General features: G+C 40.1%; 1 protein-coding gene across 8 annotated transcripts in view; it reads left to right on the top strand.

The window, feature by feature from the left end:
* The window catches only part of LOC137376340 (heterogeneous nuclear ribonucleoprotein Q), a 31,254-nt gene extending 14,101 nt beyond the window's left edge, over positions 1–17,153 (top strand). For 2 of the 8 annotated variants that reach the window (XM_068044684.1, XM_068044683.1), the window contains exons 8-11: positions 6,027–6,232; positions 7,555–7,704; positions 8,472–8,593; positions 11,636–12,897. In XM_068044684.1, the coding sequence (XP_067900785.1) occupies positions 6,027–6,232; positions 7,555–7,704; positions 8,472–8,593; positions 11,636–12,227 (1,070 nt within the window). In that variant the 3' untranslated portion in view covers positions 12,228–12,897. Of the gene's footprint in view, positions 1–6,026; positions 6,233–7,554; positions 7,705–8,471; positions 8,594–11,635; positions 12,898–14,165 lie in introns of those variants that run through there. The other 6 variants (XM_068044691.1, XM_068044690.1, XM_068044689.1 and 3 more) reach the window with 6 other exon arrangements.
* The last annotated feature ends 204 nt before the right edge of the window (positions 17,154–17,357 follow it).

Here is a 17,357-nt window from a genome sequence, read left to right as displayed (position 1 = left end):
ATTCCCTACCCACCTACCTACACTAGGGGCAATTTACAACGGCCAATTTACCTATCACCTGCAAGTCTTTGGCTGTGGGAGGAAACCGGAGCACCCGGCGAAAACCCACGCGGTCACAGGGAGAACTTGCAAATTCTGCACAGGCAGTACCCAGAATCGAACCCGGGTCCCTGGAGGTGGGTTTAGGTTTTACAGTTGGATTGATTATTTGAGATCAGCGATGGGAGAGCAAGGGGCCTGTATAAAGCACATGGGAAGAGTTGTGTTAAATGTTAGGAAGTGGAGTAGGTTACTGAATTATGTGGTGAGTATGGATTCCTTGTAGCACTTGAAAAGGAAACTGGACACATTCCTGAGTTAGAAGGCTATTGTCAGGTTATAGGGCAATATGATATGAGTTACTGCAGTCACCTACGTAACATAAGAAATAGGAGTAGGCCATACGGTGCTTCTGGCCTGCTCTACCATTCAATAAGATCATGGCTTGTCTGATCTTGGCCTCAACTTCCCTTTCTTGCCTGTTTCCCATGACCCTTGAATCCACTATATTTCAAAAATCTGTTTATCTCTGCCTTGATTATATTCAATGACTCAGCCTTTACTGCTCTCTCAAGTAGAGAATTAAAGATTCACAACCTGCTGAGAGAAGAAATTCCTCATTTCCATCTTAAAAGGGAGACCCCTTATTTTGAAACTATGCCCCCAGTCCTAGATTCCCTTGCAAGGGGAAACATACTCTTAGCATCTACCCTGTCGAGCCCCTTCAAATCTTAAATGTTTCAATAAGATCATCTCTTCTGAACTCCAATGAGTATAGGCCCAATGTGCTCAACTTTTCCTTGAAGGCAACCTCTTCGTCCCAGGAATCATTAAACATTCTCTGAATTGCCTCCAATGCAAGTATTCCTCCTTAAATAAGGTGACCAAAACTGTATGCCTTACTCGAAGTGTGGTCTCACCAAGGCTCTGTACAGTTGTAGCAAGACTTCCATACTTATATTTCCATCCACTTGCAATAAAGGCCAGCATTCCATTTGCCTTCCTGATAACTTGCTATACTTGCATGCGAACTTTGTGTTTCATGTACGAGGACACCTAGATCCTTCTGTACTATAGCATTCTGCAGTCTAATATTTTGCTTTTCTGCTCTTCCTACTGAAGTGCAAAATGTCACCTTTTCCCACATTATGCCCCATCTGCCAATTCTTTTCCCACTTGCTTAACCTATCTATATCCCTTCGTAGACTGTTGTCTCACCACATGCTTTCCCACCTATCTTTGTATCGGTAGCAAATCTGGCTACAATACACTTGGTCCCTTCATCCAAGTTATTCATATAAATTGTAAATAATTAAGGCCCCAGCATTGATCCCTGTGGCACCCCATTGGTTACAGTTTGCCAACCTGAAAATGACCCATTTATCTTGAGACTTTGTTTTCTGTTAGCCTATCCTCTACCCATGCTAATATATTACCCCACTACCATGAGCTCTTATCTTGCTTGTGCAGTAACATTTTATTTGGCACCTTATCTAATGTCTTGGAAATCCAAATACACTACAACTGATTTTCCCCTTTATCCACCCTCTTCGTTACATCCTTAACGAATTCTACTAAATTTGTCAAACATGATTTGCTTTTCATATAATCAAGCATAGTCAACATGGTTTTCTTATTTTCTAAATGTCCTACTGCTTCCTTAATAATGGATTCCAATATTTTCCCAATGACAGTTGTTGGGGTAATTGGCCTGTAGTTTCCTGTTTTCTGTTTCTTCCTTTTGTTGATTTGGGGTTATTACATTTGTGGTTTTCGAATCCACTGGGACCTTTCTAGAATCTAGGGGAATTTTGGAAGACTGCAACCAATGCATCCACCATCTCTGCAGTCTCATTTAAGACCCTGGGATGCAGGCCATCAGGTGCAAGGGACTTGTCAATCTTTTAGTTCCATAAATTTGCCTGGTACTTTTTCTGTACTGATAGCTAAAAGTTCATCCCTTTTGCCTCTTGATTTTCTACTGTACTTGGGATGCTTTTAGTGTCTTCTATCATGAAGACAGATCGAAGTCTCTGCCATTTCCTTGTTTCCCCTTAATTCTACCCTGTTATCATCTTGCTGTCGTTCATATTTCTTGCTAGTTTACTCTAACTAGTTACTCTTTTTTTCAGTCATCCTTTGGTTTCTAAAATTTCCCCAGTCTTCTGGCCTAACTTGCATGCCTTTTCTTTCAGTTTGATACATCTTTTAAGTTCCTTAGTTAGCCACAGATGGTTCAACCTTATGTCATTCTTTCTCAATTGAATATATCTTTGTTGAGAATTAATGAAAATACCTCCTTAAACATCTGCCACTGCTCATCTACCATCTTAACTTTTTAATCTATTTTCCCCAGTTCACTTTAGCCAACTCTGTCTTCATACTTTTGTAATTGCCTTTATTTAAGTTTGACAGTTTCAGACCCAAGTTTCTTGTCCTCAAACTGAATGTTAATGTTTATTTATTTTTATTTAGAGATACAGCGCTAAACAGGCCCTTCGGCCCACCGAGTCTGTGCCGACCAACAACCACCCATTTATACTAATCCTACATTAATCCCATATTCCTTACCACATCCCCACCATTCTCCTATCACCAACCTACACTTAGGTAAATTGGCCATTGTAAATTGTCCCATCAACCTGTAAGTCTTTGGCTGTTGGAGGGAACAGGAGCGCCCGGCGGAAACCCACGCGGTCACAGGGAGAAATTGCAAACTCCGCACAGGCAGTACCCAGAACTGAACCCAGGTCGCTGGAGCTGTGAGGCTGCGGTGCTAACCACTGTGCCGTCCAAGGCTGCAAGGCCCATGCAGCAGTGCTGTTAAAATCCAGACGCACCTCTCCAGTTTTGGAACAGCTCAGAACTCCCCCCCCCCCCCCCCCCCCCCAGACTATTAAACCACAAGTCTTCTCTGAAATGCTGCAAAACCCAAGGACACCTGCGCCTCCCTCCCACCCCATCGCCCCTATACACACAATGTTCTGCACTGCAGAGCATTTACTGCAATGCTGTCAAATTCCAAAACCCGCATCCCACTCTTGCCCAATCCCAAGATTCCCACACTAGTGCCATCAAATCCATAACAGTCCTTCAATGTGACCAAACTCAAGATGTTCCCCACCCCCCAAAGCTGCCAAAGTCTAGGATCTTCCACAGTACCTCAATGACCCAGGACTTCCCTCCTGTATCACTAAACCCAAAGACCTGCCCACTTGTGCAGCAAAACGTGGCTCCCCAATACTGCCATCAGTGGATTCCCTCTGGGCGCTGCTGAAATGGCAGCTACTTACCTTCATCCTGGTATGTCCTACTTACCACTTGCTGCGTATCTGGAGTTTTAAACACAGTAAAAAATAAAAACTGTGCAAAGAAGCATATAATAATAATGATTTTCACTGGTTTACCATTTTCCCAGAACACCAGTAAAAATCCCAGTATAGCATCCAACATAAAGGCATTTTATCTCAGTCAATATAAATCAGTTACCTGATATGCTGCATATTGTAGGGTATAGTGTCCCTATTATAAAACAGTGCATGTTCCAAATCACCATGAACACACTAAAACAAAAAGCAGAAGTCCCAGCAGAGATTTATGAAACATACCACGGGCCACATCCTTACAACCTGAAAAACACTATCTAGCCGAATCGCTGCTAACCAGCCCCTAATCATTTCTGTACCCATGCAGCTACATTTCCATAACTTTCACAGATTTCTACCATTAAACATTTACATGGCTGTAAATTATAAACAAAAAAATCCATTTTGAAAACTAAACAAGTAGGATTACTCAAGTACAATCTAAGAATAGATTGGGTAAATAACCTTGGCAAAAGGGCAAGTCATTTGAAACCTACACTGCCAAAATTTCATGCTATAATTAGATTGGTGTACAAAATTTGTAATGTTATGGCTTACTTTCTCCACCTCAGTCACAGCACTTGGCTTTAGGGGTAGATTTTATGCTGATCACTCTTCCGTAGAGGGTCCTTTACAGTGAGATCATTAATAATCCTGTCTCTCACACATTACCAGATCCAAAATATCCTGTTCCCTGGTTGCTTTTTCTCCGAAATTGTGTCGAATGCACACTGAACTCGTCCTCAAGGCTACCTTTGTCAATTTGATTTGTCCACACTATGACGATAAACATAGCCCACAATTATTGCAGTACCTTTTTTACAAGCCCCCATTATTTCTTGATATATACCCTGTTCTACTGTGTAGTTACTGTTGGACCTATAGACTATTCCCACCAGTGACTTCATTGGTGCTCAGTGGGACAGTCAGGTTGTTTATCCTCCTTGCAGTCTCTGCTCTCATCCACAGAGCTGCACGGACTTTGTAACTGTTGGACAAGTGCAAGCGCTACTCCAGTTCTACCTTCTGGATTCCCATACCTGCCTCACTTGTAGTCACTCCTTCCTGTTTCTGACCTCAGACCGAATCTGAATTATTTAACCTAAGGGGTTTGACTGTCTCCTGGATCAAAGTGTCACGGTAACTTGCTCCATCCCTGATGTATCACAGTGTCTGAAGTTCGAACTCCAGCTCATCAATTCTGAGCCAAGGCTCCTCGAGCTGCAGGCGCTTACTGCAGATGTGGTTGTTGTGGATCACACTGGTGTCTGCCAGCTCCCACACGCAACAGCTGCAATGTATCACCTACCCTGCTATCTCTAATGTATTTTATTTAATTAGGTTTTCAGGTTTTGAAGTCACTGAATTGTCCATTTATAGCTTTTAATCTAGGTAATCTTGTTTATTAAATTTAGTTTTTTGTCTTAGATCTATACTGTAACTTAGCCCACAGTTCTAATTTAACCCTATTTCTTTTATATATGAAGCAGCACCTTTTGCCCCTCATCGAATCTTTCACTCGCCAAGTTCCCTTGCACTCTGGTGAAATCTGCACTCTGATGAAGCTGCTCTGTACCAGTTATTAATTCACTTGCTGTTTTACTGGCCCCAATTAGAGTTTTTTAATTTCCCGGCTCTTTAAACCAATGCCCTGGTTTAGAGTTTAGATTTTATTTGATTGACTCAGGAGATCGGTGAGATGTTTCCCAAGAGTTCCCATCCCCACCCTCCCTCCAAATTAGTCTCCAGTTTCTCTTGTGATAGTGGTGTGGGTGACTGAGTGGTGTACTTGGCTGATCCAAATGTGAATGGGATGGGCTTTGTGTTTGTGTGCTAGGTAGTCATTTCTATCCTCTTACTACCCACATTACCCCTTTCTTTCCTTCAAGCGCAGGGATGCCAGTAGTAGAACTTCTGCCCTGGTTGATGCCATTTCCTAGCTGTTCTCAAGCTCTAGCCGACATAAATTGCAGTGTAACTAGGACCCTGGCGTCCATGTTTCGTTCTGCATGAATTTTCATCCTGCATGTCCACTTCCAGCCTTTGCTTTTCTAACTCCTGGAGAAGTAAATACGGCAATTTTGAGATATCTGAAGATAGCTGACATGCTTGCTTTCTTTGACCTGCTAACCATATTATACCATAAATTTTTTAGAGAGAAACCAGTTCTCAGTTGCTTTTATCTTCACTGCTTAAACTGGAACAAAAATTCATCCAAGTGGAGCACGTCTAAGGCCTAGGAGGATCCACAGTCGTGCTGTCGAATTTGCATTGATGGAACTTGTAGACAAATATTAAGATTCAGCAGCCCGTTCTGTTCTGTCATCTTCCTCACAGCGCCACCTACCAGTCAATTTGTAGGGAGATCACTTTTATACATTCCTCTGTTTTTCAGGGGCATTACCCATACCCAATACCCATTTTGTGAACATTACCCATATTTCTGGGTAAGGTCAATAATGTGAAGTCTTTCTTCCAGAATGCATGAACTTTTTCATTGGTGCACATTACTTTACAGACAGACAAAAGAAATTACTTAACCAGAAAGTAGATAAATGCAGAGAAAGAACCCAGTGGAGTTTTTTTTAATGGTTGTTCTAACCTTTTTATTTATTTTGGCAGAGGGACTGACAGATGTGATACTGTACCACCAACCAGATGACAAGAAGAAGAATAGAGGTTTCTGTTTCTTGGAGTTTGAAGATCATAAATCTGCTGCCCAGGCCAGACGCAGGCTTATCAGTGGAAAAGTGAAGGTCTGGGGCAATGTTGTAACGGTGGAATGGGCAGATCCTATAGAGGATCCAGATCCTGAGGTCATGTCAAAGGTATTAATCCTTGAGTATTACTTAAAATGTGATGTAATAGGTTTAATGTCAAGTTTGGAATTGATGAGCTTGTTCACTCTGGCTACAATTCAGTCTGTGTTGCCAGCAATTCTAATAGTAGTCATCTGGAGTCTTCGGCATGTTTTCTCTTCCTTGGCCTGGGATGCTGTCAACATCCTGGGGGCCTCAACATTGACCAGAAGCTCCACTGGGCCTGCCACAAAAATGTGACAACTAAGCGTCGCAGTGGTTAGCACCGCAGCCTCACAGCTCCAGTGACCCGGGTTCAATTCTGGGTACTGCCTGTGTGGAGTTTGCAAGTTCTCCCTGTGTCTGCGTGGGTTTCCTCCGGGTGCTCCGGTTTCCTCCCACAGCCAAATGACTTGCAGGTTGATAGGTGAATTGGCCATTATAAATTGCCACTAGTATAGGTAGGTGGTAGGGGAATATAGGGACAGGTGAGGATGTGGTAGGAATATGGGATTAGTGTAGGATTAGTATAAATGGGTGGTTAATGGTCGGCACAGACTCGGTGGGCCGAAGGGCCTGTTTCAGTGCTGTATCTCTAAATCTAAATCTAAAAAAAATATAAGCAGGTCAGATACTGGCTAGTCAGTGGTCAGTGTCTCACTCTGAATCCCCCAAAGCCTCCACCACCTGCAAAGCATCTCGAGTGTGGACAGTTGACAAGCTTAATACCATCCAGGACAAAGCAGTCTGCTTGATTGATACCTCTTCCACTAGCTTAAGCATGCACCCCCACCCCAGGGTGCACTGTGGTTGCTGTATTTAAAAGGATGCATTGAAGCAACTCACTTATTTAGTTGGATCACCCAAACTTTATGCACCTAGGACGTGGGCAATTGGTTCATAAGATCATCGCTACCTGCAAGTTCCCCTCAAATCACACACCATCCTGACTTTGAGACTTGTATCGCTGTCTCTTTTTCGTCACTCACTGGGTCAGAATCCTGGAGCTCCTACCTGACATAATTGTGAAATTAATTTCACCACATTGAGTACAATGGGTGAAGAAGGTGGCCCACTACCACCACATCAAGGGCAACTAGGACTGGGCAATAAATGCTTACTTTGATGGTGGTGGCCATATCCTGAGAATGAATAATTTTAAAAACTGTAGTATGTGCAAAGCTGCCACAGAGTTGAACCTGTACAACTTGCCCTATGACTCAGTTCCACACTTTCCCACTGAGCCATGGACAGTCATTTCTAACTGCTTAAATACTGAGGGTGATGTTTAGAAATTGTTCCCACTTTTATTTGGACATAATGTATTTTAATATATTTGCTCGCTGTTGCAGGTGAAGGTGCTCTTTGTTCGTAACCTGGCCAGCACAGTAACAGAAGAATTACTAGAAAAGACCTTCAGCCAATTTGGCAAGCTGGAGCGGGTGAAGAAGCTGAAAGATTATGCTTTCATTCACTTTGATGAAAGAGATGGTGCAGTCAAGGTAAAGGCTGCTGAAGCATTCTGTTTTCAGGTTTAGAAATCGGGTATAACTTGTACAACTTCAATTGAATAACACATTTTCTGTTAGGGGGTCTGTTGTGATCTGTGATGCAAATGTTTCTTCGCTACTTTTCGGCTGATTAAGGAAGTGATGGATAATTAATTTACTGAGATCAATACCAACTTTTGTTAATTCATGCAATGATAAGTACTCTGATAAATCACTTTTCATAACTAGCTGTTTCTGTGAAATGCATGTTATTTGCTAGCTATGAAGACAGGCAGACAAAGTTTAAAAGCAATCTGTCAATGCAGCTTTTCATGTTTTAATTTTCTGTACATAGATTTATTATTTTAAAGCGGCGACTTTTACGCGTGCTTTATTGTTCAATGAATGTGTTAGTGAATAGAAGCAATTTGGTTAAATTCATCATGCACCTACCAGTGGACGCTGCTGCAGACTTGATTGTCACCTGTGCGTAGGAAAGTTTTCGGACCTGCATACCAACAAGTCCTCTTTTGACAGCTAAACCTGTTTGGCATCAGATTTAGTTGGTGTTCCATCATTTGTCTTTGATTATAACTCATTTGGCTTGACTATTAAAAGGCTTCTATTACCAGTTTCATTGAATTTAAACAGAACAATCTTCCCATATGGCATTCATACTGTAGCACCCTAAGATATAGACAGTAGAGATTACACTTTCTAACACTGACTTGTATATCTTTGCACAGCAATCATTATTTATCTCCTTATTTGTTTGGCAGGCTATGGATGAAATGAACGGGAAATACTTAGAAGGTGAAAATATTGAAATTGTTCTTGCTAAGCCACCAGACAAGAAGAAAAAGGAACGACAGGCACAGAGGCAAGCTGCTAGATCTCAGCCGTGAGTATATCCAATTTTTCAGCTGTTTGTAGTTTAAATCATATTTGCAATCTGGAAGGCAAGATGTAGCAAACAGCCCTTCAAAGAAGTGGTTCAATTAAAGCTGTGCTTGTCGTGGTGCTTGGAATCTGAGACAGACTCCAGTTGGATGAGAATATGTGTCTGTTGGACATACTGCCACATCAGAGATCAGAACAGATGGTGTGTCAGAAGTGCTGCATTTTTAATTGTCATTGGCAGCTCTTCCTTCTATTTGGCCATATCCAGTGTTAACTACTCACCTCAATCATGTCGCAAGCAGACTACTGCTTTTTACATGAATCTACTACATTTCAGCTGCTGATCTTTGAAAGTGGAAACTGGACTTGTAAAGGATCTTTGTTCAGACTTTGCAGTAATGATATACAGCCAGCAGATGGTACTGGTTTATTTCCCTGTGGAGGAGACTACATTTAGTGCAAGAGTGGATTGTCATAGGTGTACATTGAAGCACCTTCCTTTTAAACCTCTCATTCTTTATCCCTAGTTATGCTGCAGTTTTTTCTGAAAGAAAAGATGCTCAAGATGTGGTACATGTCTCTCGTTTAAGGCACCCAGTACAGTTAACATCAAGCACTCGTCAGATAGAGCAGTCAGGTGCCTTGAAGCAGTCTGCTTCCTCATCCAGCTGCAGAAGAGCAGACCTTACTACACCAGTGTGACACTTTTTTCACTTCTCGCACCACATCCAATGTCCTCTAAATGAGTAAAAGCAAAATACTGCGGATGCTGGAAATCTGAAATAACAACAAGAAATGCTGGAAATACTCAGCAGGTCTGGCAGCATCTGTGGAAAGAGAAGCAGAGTTAATGTTTTGGGTCAGTGACCCTTCTTCGCAACTGGCAAATATTAGAAATGTCAAAGGTTATAAGCAAGTGAGGCGGGGGTGGGGCAAGAGATAACAAAGGAGAAGGTGTAGATTGGACAAGGCCACATAGCTGACCAAAAGGTTTAGAGATACAGCACTGAAACAGGCCCTTCGGCCTACCAAGTCTGTGCCAACCATCAACCACCCATTTGTACTAATCCTACACTAATCCCATATTCCTACCACATCCCCACCTATATATTTCCCTACCACCTACCTATACTAGGGGCAATTTATAATGGCCAATTAACCTATCAACCTGCAAGTCTTTGGCATGTGGGAGGAAACCGGAGCACCCGGAGGAAACCCACGCAGACACAGGGAAAACTTGCAAACTCCGCACAGGCAGTACCCAGAATCGAACCCGGGTCCCTGGAGCTGTGAGGCTGCGGTGCGAGCCACTGTGCCTCCCCAAAAAAAAGGTCATGGAGCAAAGGCAAACAGTATGTTAATGGTGTGTTGAAAGACAAAGCATTAGTACAGATAGGCTGTTAATGGACTGAAGATTGAACAGCAGCAAGTACAAACATGAAAAAAAAACAGTGGGGAAGCAAACTGAACAAACTAAGATGAAATGAAATAAACATACAAAAAAAAATTGTGAAAAAGGAAAAAATAACTAAAAATAAAAGTAAAATGGGGGACCCGTCATGCTCTGAAATTATTGAACTCAATATTCAGTCCGGCAGACTGTAGTGTGCCTAATCGAAAAATGAGATGCTGTTCCTTTAGCTTGCGTTGATGTTCACTGGAACACTGCAGCAAGCCCAGGATAGAGATGTGAGCACGAGAGCAGGTGCGGGGGAAGTGTTGAAATGGCAAGAAACCAGAAGCTCAGGGTCCTGCTTGCGGACTGAGCGGAGGTATTACGCAAAGCGGTCACCCAGTCTGCGTTTGGTCTCCCCAATGTAGAGGAGACCACATTGTGAACAGCGAATACAGTATACTACATTGAAAGAAGTACAAGTAAATCGCTGCTTCACCTGAAAGGAGTGTTTGGGGCCTGGGATAGAGAGGAGGTAAATGGGCAAGTATTACACCACCTGCGATTGCAGGTGAAGGTGCCATGGGAAGGGGACGAGATGGTGGGGGTAATGGAGGAGTGGACCAGGGTGTCGCGGAGGGAACGATCCCTTCGGAATGCTGACGGGGGAAGATGTGTTTGTTAGTGGCATCACGCTGGAGGTGGCAGAAATGGCGGAGGATGATCCTTTGGATATGGAGGCTGATGGGGTGGAAAGGTTGCCTTTAGTTTCAAATTGAGAGCATAGGAACAGGAGTAGACCATTCAGCCCCTCTTGTTCAGCCATTCAGTTAGGTCATGTCTGATTCATACCTCAACTCATTTTGACCAACTTTCCTCCATGTCCCTGCATGCCTTTAATGAACATACAAAATTGATGAGCAGGAAAAAACAATCTCTAATGACTAGGTGCAGTGCCCAAAACTGAACAATTGGGGTCTGTGCAAGGTTCTGTACAATTTAAGCATCACATTCTTTGTATTTAAGCCCCTTGAGATAAATACCAGCATTACATTAGGTTTTTGATTTATTTTTTGTACCCATCCACTAGCTTTTAATTTTTTTTTGTACATGGGCGGGTAAATTCCTTTGCTTCTCCACAGCTCATGGTCTCTCCCCATTAAGAATTTTATTAGATTGAACTTCATCTGCTGAAGTTTTGTCCATTCACTTCATCCGCCTTGTCCCTTTTGTAACCTGCTCTGCTGAAGTAGAGCATTCTGTATAATTTGATTCTATCAGTAGTATGTATTGTCATTTTCTTACAGTTCTTAGATTTAAAAAGTTATTCCAGATACATTTTGTTCTTACTAAAAATCAGTCAAGGAGAAAAGTTGACGTTTCCCTTTTCTTATGTATTTCTAATCAAAGTAGGCGGGGTGGAGAGACAATAATTCCTAAAGGACAGAGAGCGAAAGATTGAGTGTGCCACTCAGAGATCTGGCTCAAAAATTCCATTTGCTCCCAATTTGCATATCCAGAGATTGGTTTGTTTTATTTAAAAAAAGAAATCAGTCTCTGGTGGTTTTAATTTTTAAAAAGTTTATTTAATGTAAGTGAAGTGATGAGCTTATGTATTTCCAACAAATAAAAATATAATTTTAATTCCAGGTATGAGGATTATTACTACTACCCTCCTCCCCGCATGCCCCCTCCAGCACGAGGCAGAGGACGTGGAGCCAGAGGAGGTTACAGCTATCCTCTAGATTATTATAGTTATGAAGATTATGATTATTATGGCTATGATTACCATGATTATCGTGGAGGATATGAAGATCCATACTATGGTTATGATGATTATCAGACAACTGCTAGAGGAAGAGGTGGCAGAAGTGGAAGAGGTGCCCCTCTTACCAGAGGTCGCGGAGTTCCCCAACCACGTGGAAGATCTGGATTCACACCGCGTGGTCAAATGGCAGGGAGAGGTGCTCGTGGTGCAAGAGGGGGTCCCCAGGCGCAGCAGAGAGGCCGCGGGGTACGTGGTGTGAGGGGTGGCCGCGGTGGAAATGTAGGAGGCAAACGAAAAGCTGATGGGTACAACCAGCCAGATTCGAAGCGGCGCCAGACCAATAATCAGAACTGGGGCTCCCAACCTATTGCTCAGCAACCGCTCCAAGGTGGTGATTATTCTGGTAACTATGGTTACAAATCTGAGAACAACCAGGAGTTTTATCAGGATACTTATGGGCAACAGTGGAAATAGACCATTAGGGGTTCAGTAAAATATGACTGATAGGTTGTCTGAACTGACTTTGGAATACAGATTGGCCTTTAATCTGATTGGCTGCCGCTTGCTAATTGATGACATCTGGCAAGAATCCCCTATTTGCAGATGTGCATATATATTTTTACAAAAAAAATTCACTTGGACTTCACTGCATAGTCTGCAATGATTCCACTTAATAGTGGGAAAAAGCTTTCTTTTGTTTTTGAAATTCGGCTGTTTGAATAAAGGCATTCCATCTAGTTTAGCAGAGGTTGGACATAATGCATCATGATATTGCCATAAAACAGTTTTTAGAAATCTGGCTCACGACTAAACATAGTCTAATATTTGGCTTCAGTGTATGTACATTACTGGTAGTTCTGTTTCCGTGGCTTTTAAAGTTAAATGCGTAATTTACAAAATTAAGTTGTTGCTTTTTTCCTGAATTTCTTGTATTTGAAGTAACTGAAGAAGCTGTATGTTACTAACTTGCATTACCAGGAGTAGGCAAGTTGACCTAAATAAATTTTTGTTGTTGACTGATATTTCAAATTACTACCAGTTCTTTGGTTTGGCTATTCCAGAAGTGACACTTTGTCAAGTTCATTCTTGTATTCTCTATCTACTGTCAATGTCTATTTCAATAAAATTTCAAAATTCTACCAAACCATATGAATTTTAACTAAATTCCATTTTGTTGCGTAAATTTTCCTTTTGACAAAATTTTTTCCGACCTTACAAAAAAATTCATCCAAATTCTCCAAAGAATTTATAATGGAAAACCTTGGTCAGAGTGGTTGAATTACAGAAAGAAAACTAGGAATGTGTTAATGTCTGCACAGTTTAGTTAATTATATGGATTGCTTATATATTTATGAATTGTATTTAAAATGGAGAAAATATTAGCTTTAAAAAATGCATGAGTGATATTTTCCAAAGCAGTGTCTTTATTCTGCAAAGTTTCCAATTTCCTTGCAGCGTAGTTCAGGATGATTAAAAATGACATGTAAATCAATGAGTAAACATTTGAATTTTAGTTACTTCTGTCTCACTTGCTGCGTTGCTGTTTTAGGTCCTTTAACCTGAATCTAATATGCACTGCTCTTTTGTGCCATGAAGGTACTCTGGTGATAGCACCAAATAGTATGTTAACGTTAAATAAACTTCTTGTTTGTGGTTTGTTATTATCTGCAACTGGAATTAGTACCATTTCACTGATGTATTTTTCCAGTGAAATCAAATGTCTCTTCATCTATTATGAAGAAACTGCTCTAAAATGCAAATCACAAACTAACTGCTCATAATTTTCAGCTCTAAATGCTCTGTTTTTGCTTAATGACTAAACATGCTTAATATTTTCATAATATAATTGAAATTTGTTAAACTGAGCTGCTCAAATGTGCTGTCAGAATATAAATTAACTTCTTGATTCTAAATTCTTATTGAAAATAGGAGTGTAACATTTCTTAGATCAATGCTCAATGAAGTTCTGCAATCCAGATAAAATTTAGACAATTTTTGCACTTTGGAATCTCTCCAAATATAAAACTATGCTTCAAATTGTTTTTTGTTACTTTAAACTAACAACTGCATTGAATAAATTAAACTTGTGGCTCATCTTAATGTATATATGTGCATTGCTTTAAATGAACTCTGGAAAAAGTGAATGATTTGATACCTTAAAGAGGTGTTTTTTTAAAACAATAATCAGAATCTAATTAAGTTAAATGATACACTCCTTATTTTAAGTTGAGTTCACCTAAGAGTGTAATGGTTGCTTGATTTGCCATATTAAATTTTGATTCTGAAATACAGGAATATTGAAGCATTAATGGGAACAATGTTTTAAAAGCAATACCTTGTCGACCATTTTTTTTCTAAAACTGATTTCATTTTAGATCCTAATTTAATAGCTTCCTTTTGTTGCCTGGCTAGCAGGAAAACGAGGTCGAGGCCGGTCCTGACCTGTTTTGATGACGACTGACTTGCTATGTGGAGGTTACACTGGAAGCTGCTAATGGAGATGATGGTAAGATTCCACACCATGACGCCAAAAGGAGACCGGGAACAGCCAAGGAAATGAAGAGCTTTTCAAGATTTCAACACATATGGACTATAATTTTTAAATTTTGTATAGCAAATGTACCTTTTTTGTAATGTACCGAGGTAGTGGTGGGTGATGACCGTGAAGTTTGTCAAGAGATTTCATAATCGTCACAAGATTCATATAATGCCAGACCTGCTCGGAAGACTTAAAACTGTGCAAAATCACATTCAAGTTCAGCTGATTGTAGTACTCTTGGTATTGCTCATCACTACCTCAAACAGCAGTTTTGTAAGTCATTATTCCTGAAGAAGAGAACTGCTTACAGATGGAAGTGTAATCGCCAAAATTTCAGGTAGTCGAGCATTCCAGAAAAATGGTTCTTTTCTGAACCCGTCTTTTTAAAAAAAAAGGGTTGGTTAACTACCTCAGTAGCTGAGGATTAAACTACCCTGTGAGTACTGTAAATAGAGAACTGTAAGATGAGAGCAAGGCTTGTTTCGCTGTATTTGCCCACAAAGGAAACCTATTGTATTTTATTGCTCGTCTGGATTTTCTTTCATTCGGTACCCTCCTCAAATTAGTTCTGGCTAAAATAGAGTATATAAAGATATAATATGGTTCTATCATTCTTACAAATTACCAGAAACAAGTCTTGCTTTTGTCTCTATGAAACTGAAATTGCTGTCTTGCTTTTTCAGATACTATAGTTAGCCTTAGGTTGTATGATAGTTGAAGGATATGTTACTTTTGTAAGTACTGAGATGTTGGAAATTGAAAATTCAATTTGACTGAAAACCGTACATTCTGAAATAAAGTACAATATCCCTTTTAATTGGTAGGACTAATCTATACAAAACCTATGTATAAAATTGCACATATCTTTGTGTTCTAATGAAGTTGATATAAATCACGTTCTCTAATCCAGTTTGTTTGGATTTGATGTAGCCTCTGAACTAAGCACATTTTGTTCAGAAGTTGCCCTGCTGACTCAGTGGCAAGTTTCTGCTTTTGTAAATGTCTTTCAAAAATGTCTAATCTTTTTACCTAGAGATTTTTCAATTCCTATTTCCTGGTTCCTAAAGTTGTACAGTGCAGCCCCAAATTAGTACCAACTGCAAACAGATAGAATCTTGCTGTTTATTTTCATTGACCAGTTGTAAAACTACAATTGAAGTTAAAACCAATCTAAATTTGATTTTTTTTTTTGTTACATGGTATGTGAGCATCACTGGCAAGGCCAGCACCACCCATCCCTAATTGCCCTTGAGTGGTGAAGATTATCTAGGGTTAAATTGGGATGTTTGCTTTCAGCATATTGAAGGCATTAAACAACTAGGAAGACTTAAGAGTATCACAGTATAATGCTTTACACAGGCTTAATGTTTTCTTTTGAACTCGAGTAACAAGCTTCTGGGATAAATTTGTTTGTAAGAATTCATAATTCCCCTAGTGTCACACTTTATAAGTAACTGTCCTTAAGCTATTTGCTTTTAATAAACTTGTAGAAGATTGTACCATTGTTTTTAAGTTGGATGGTTGGGCTAATACCATGCAAATGTTAAGACTTGGTGCTTGTTGGGTAAAGTCAGAATTAAAATAATGGAGATGGTTCTGAACACCTAAGGAATACTCTAGCATTATGGTGCCATGCTTTTAATTCTGACACGAGTATTTGACAGTTGATACTATTTTATTATTTCTTAGTGTAGGTTGTACCAACAGCTGAGTTCATCTAAGTAGCTGAGCTGTGTAAGATTTCAGCTTAATCCCTGTTCTGAATTAGCCAATTTCAGTTTGGGATACAATTGCCGTTCTGCCCCAAGGTTAGGGGTGGTAAATCGGTTAAGGTTCCTCTTATTACTTTCCAGCATTCTGTGCTGGAGGTGCACAAGGTTCCCACAGTTTAAAAAGCATGCTAGCATTCATTGCTGAGGTTTGTGTATGAATAGTTGTCTGATGGTTGGAGTGGTGGCTGCATACCAAGGGATTGACATCTTCAGGGGAGAGGACGGGAGAAAGTTGGTGCAGGTATTTAAAATAAAATCCTTATTGCAGAAATAACTTTCTAGATGTTGGGGCATCCGATTTTGATGTGCAAGTAGGCTGTATTTGATATCGGCTATACCATGTCTGTAAAGATCGGTCTGCAGTGTCTTTTGTACTATTGCATTTTATACAGAGCAGTACTCTTGACAGTATTTCATTGTTTCAGGACTAAATGCTGCATTCTTTGTAAATTAAGCAGTTCTATAATCATGTTACACTGTCACAGTGTATAAACAATGGACATTGTAGGTTTAATGTCAGTGTCATTGTTTTTGCAGTGCATCTGTAAGGGATGCAAGGGTGTCTCAGTACCTGCATCCTGATATGAACATGCTTTCCTGCTTTGAGTATCTGACCAAGATTTCTGGAAACTTAAGTGTGGATCACGACCAAGTAGATGGATAGGGGCCAAGAAAATTTAACAAAAATCTAGGTAAAATTGTGGAATAGAAGGCTAAGATATGTGAACGTTTTTTTTAAATTTAAATCTTTCCTGTTAAAAAGGGATATTGTAGTTTTTAAGTATACACCATGCTTCGTAAGTAGATGAAAGGTTAAAATCTGGATGCAACTCAATAAAACTTGAGGAAAAAGTTGCTTGGTTTTCTGTATAGTCTGATTTCAATTTAAAACTACCTGATCAATCATTGCTTTTATCCACCCATGGAAACTGGAGATGTTACTTGTCCTTTAAGGACCCTACTGCTAAATACAGCAAGATTTCATTGGCATTGACCATCATTGTTTCATTCCTGCAGATAAACATTGTTTTATACTGTAAGCTGGAGGTGAGTGTAACTTATTTTTGTAATAAAGATTTTGATTTTTAACCATGTCTTTCCAAATGGAGATTTTCTTTTGGTAGTTCCAGTGCTTAAAAGATGTTTTGCTTGAAAATCAAACTGATTGCATTTCTGGCTTGTAAGTACTTCAGCAAAGAGGCCCTCTGACATAAATGTAGTAGCAAAAAAAAACAACCTAGAATTGTGGGATTTCTCAGATATTGTCCTTTCTGCTTTAAAAAGTTGTTTTCA

The sequence above is a fragment of the Heterodontus francisci genome, chromosome 13 (genome assembly GCF_036365525.1).
Source record: "Heterodontus francisci isolate sHetFra1 chromosome 13, sHetFra1.hap1, whole genome shotgun sequence".
NCBI classification, from domain to species: Eukaryota; Metazoa; Chordata; class Chondrichthyes; order Heterodontiformes; family Heterodontidae; genus Heterodontus; species Heterodontus francisci.
The sequence above is the reverse complement of the archived record's forward strand: the minus strand, read 5'-3'. Positions and strand labels throughout refer to the sequence as shown.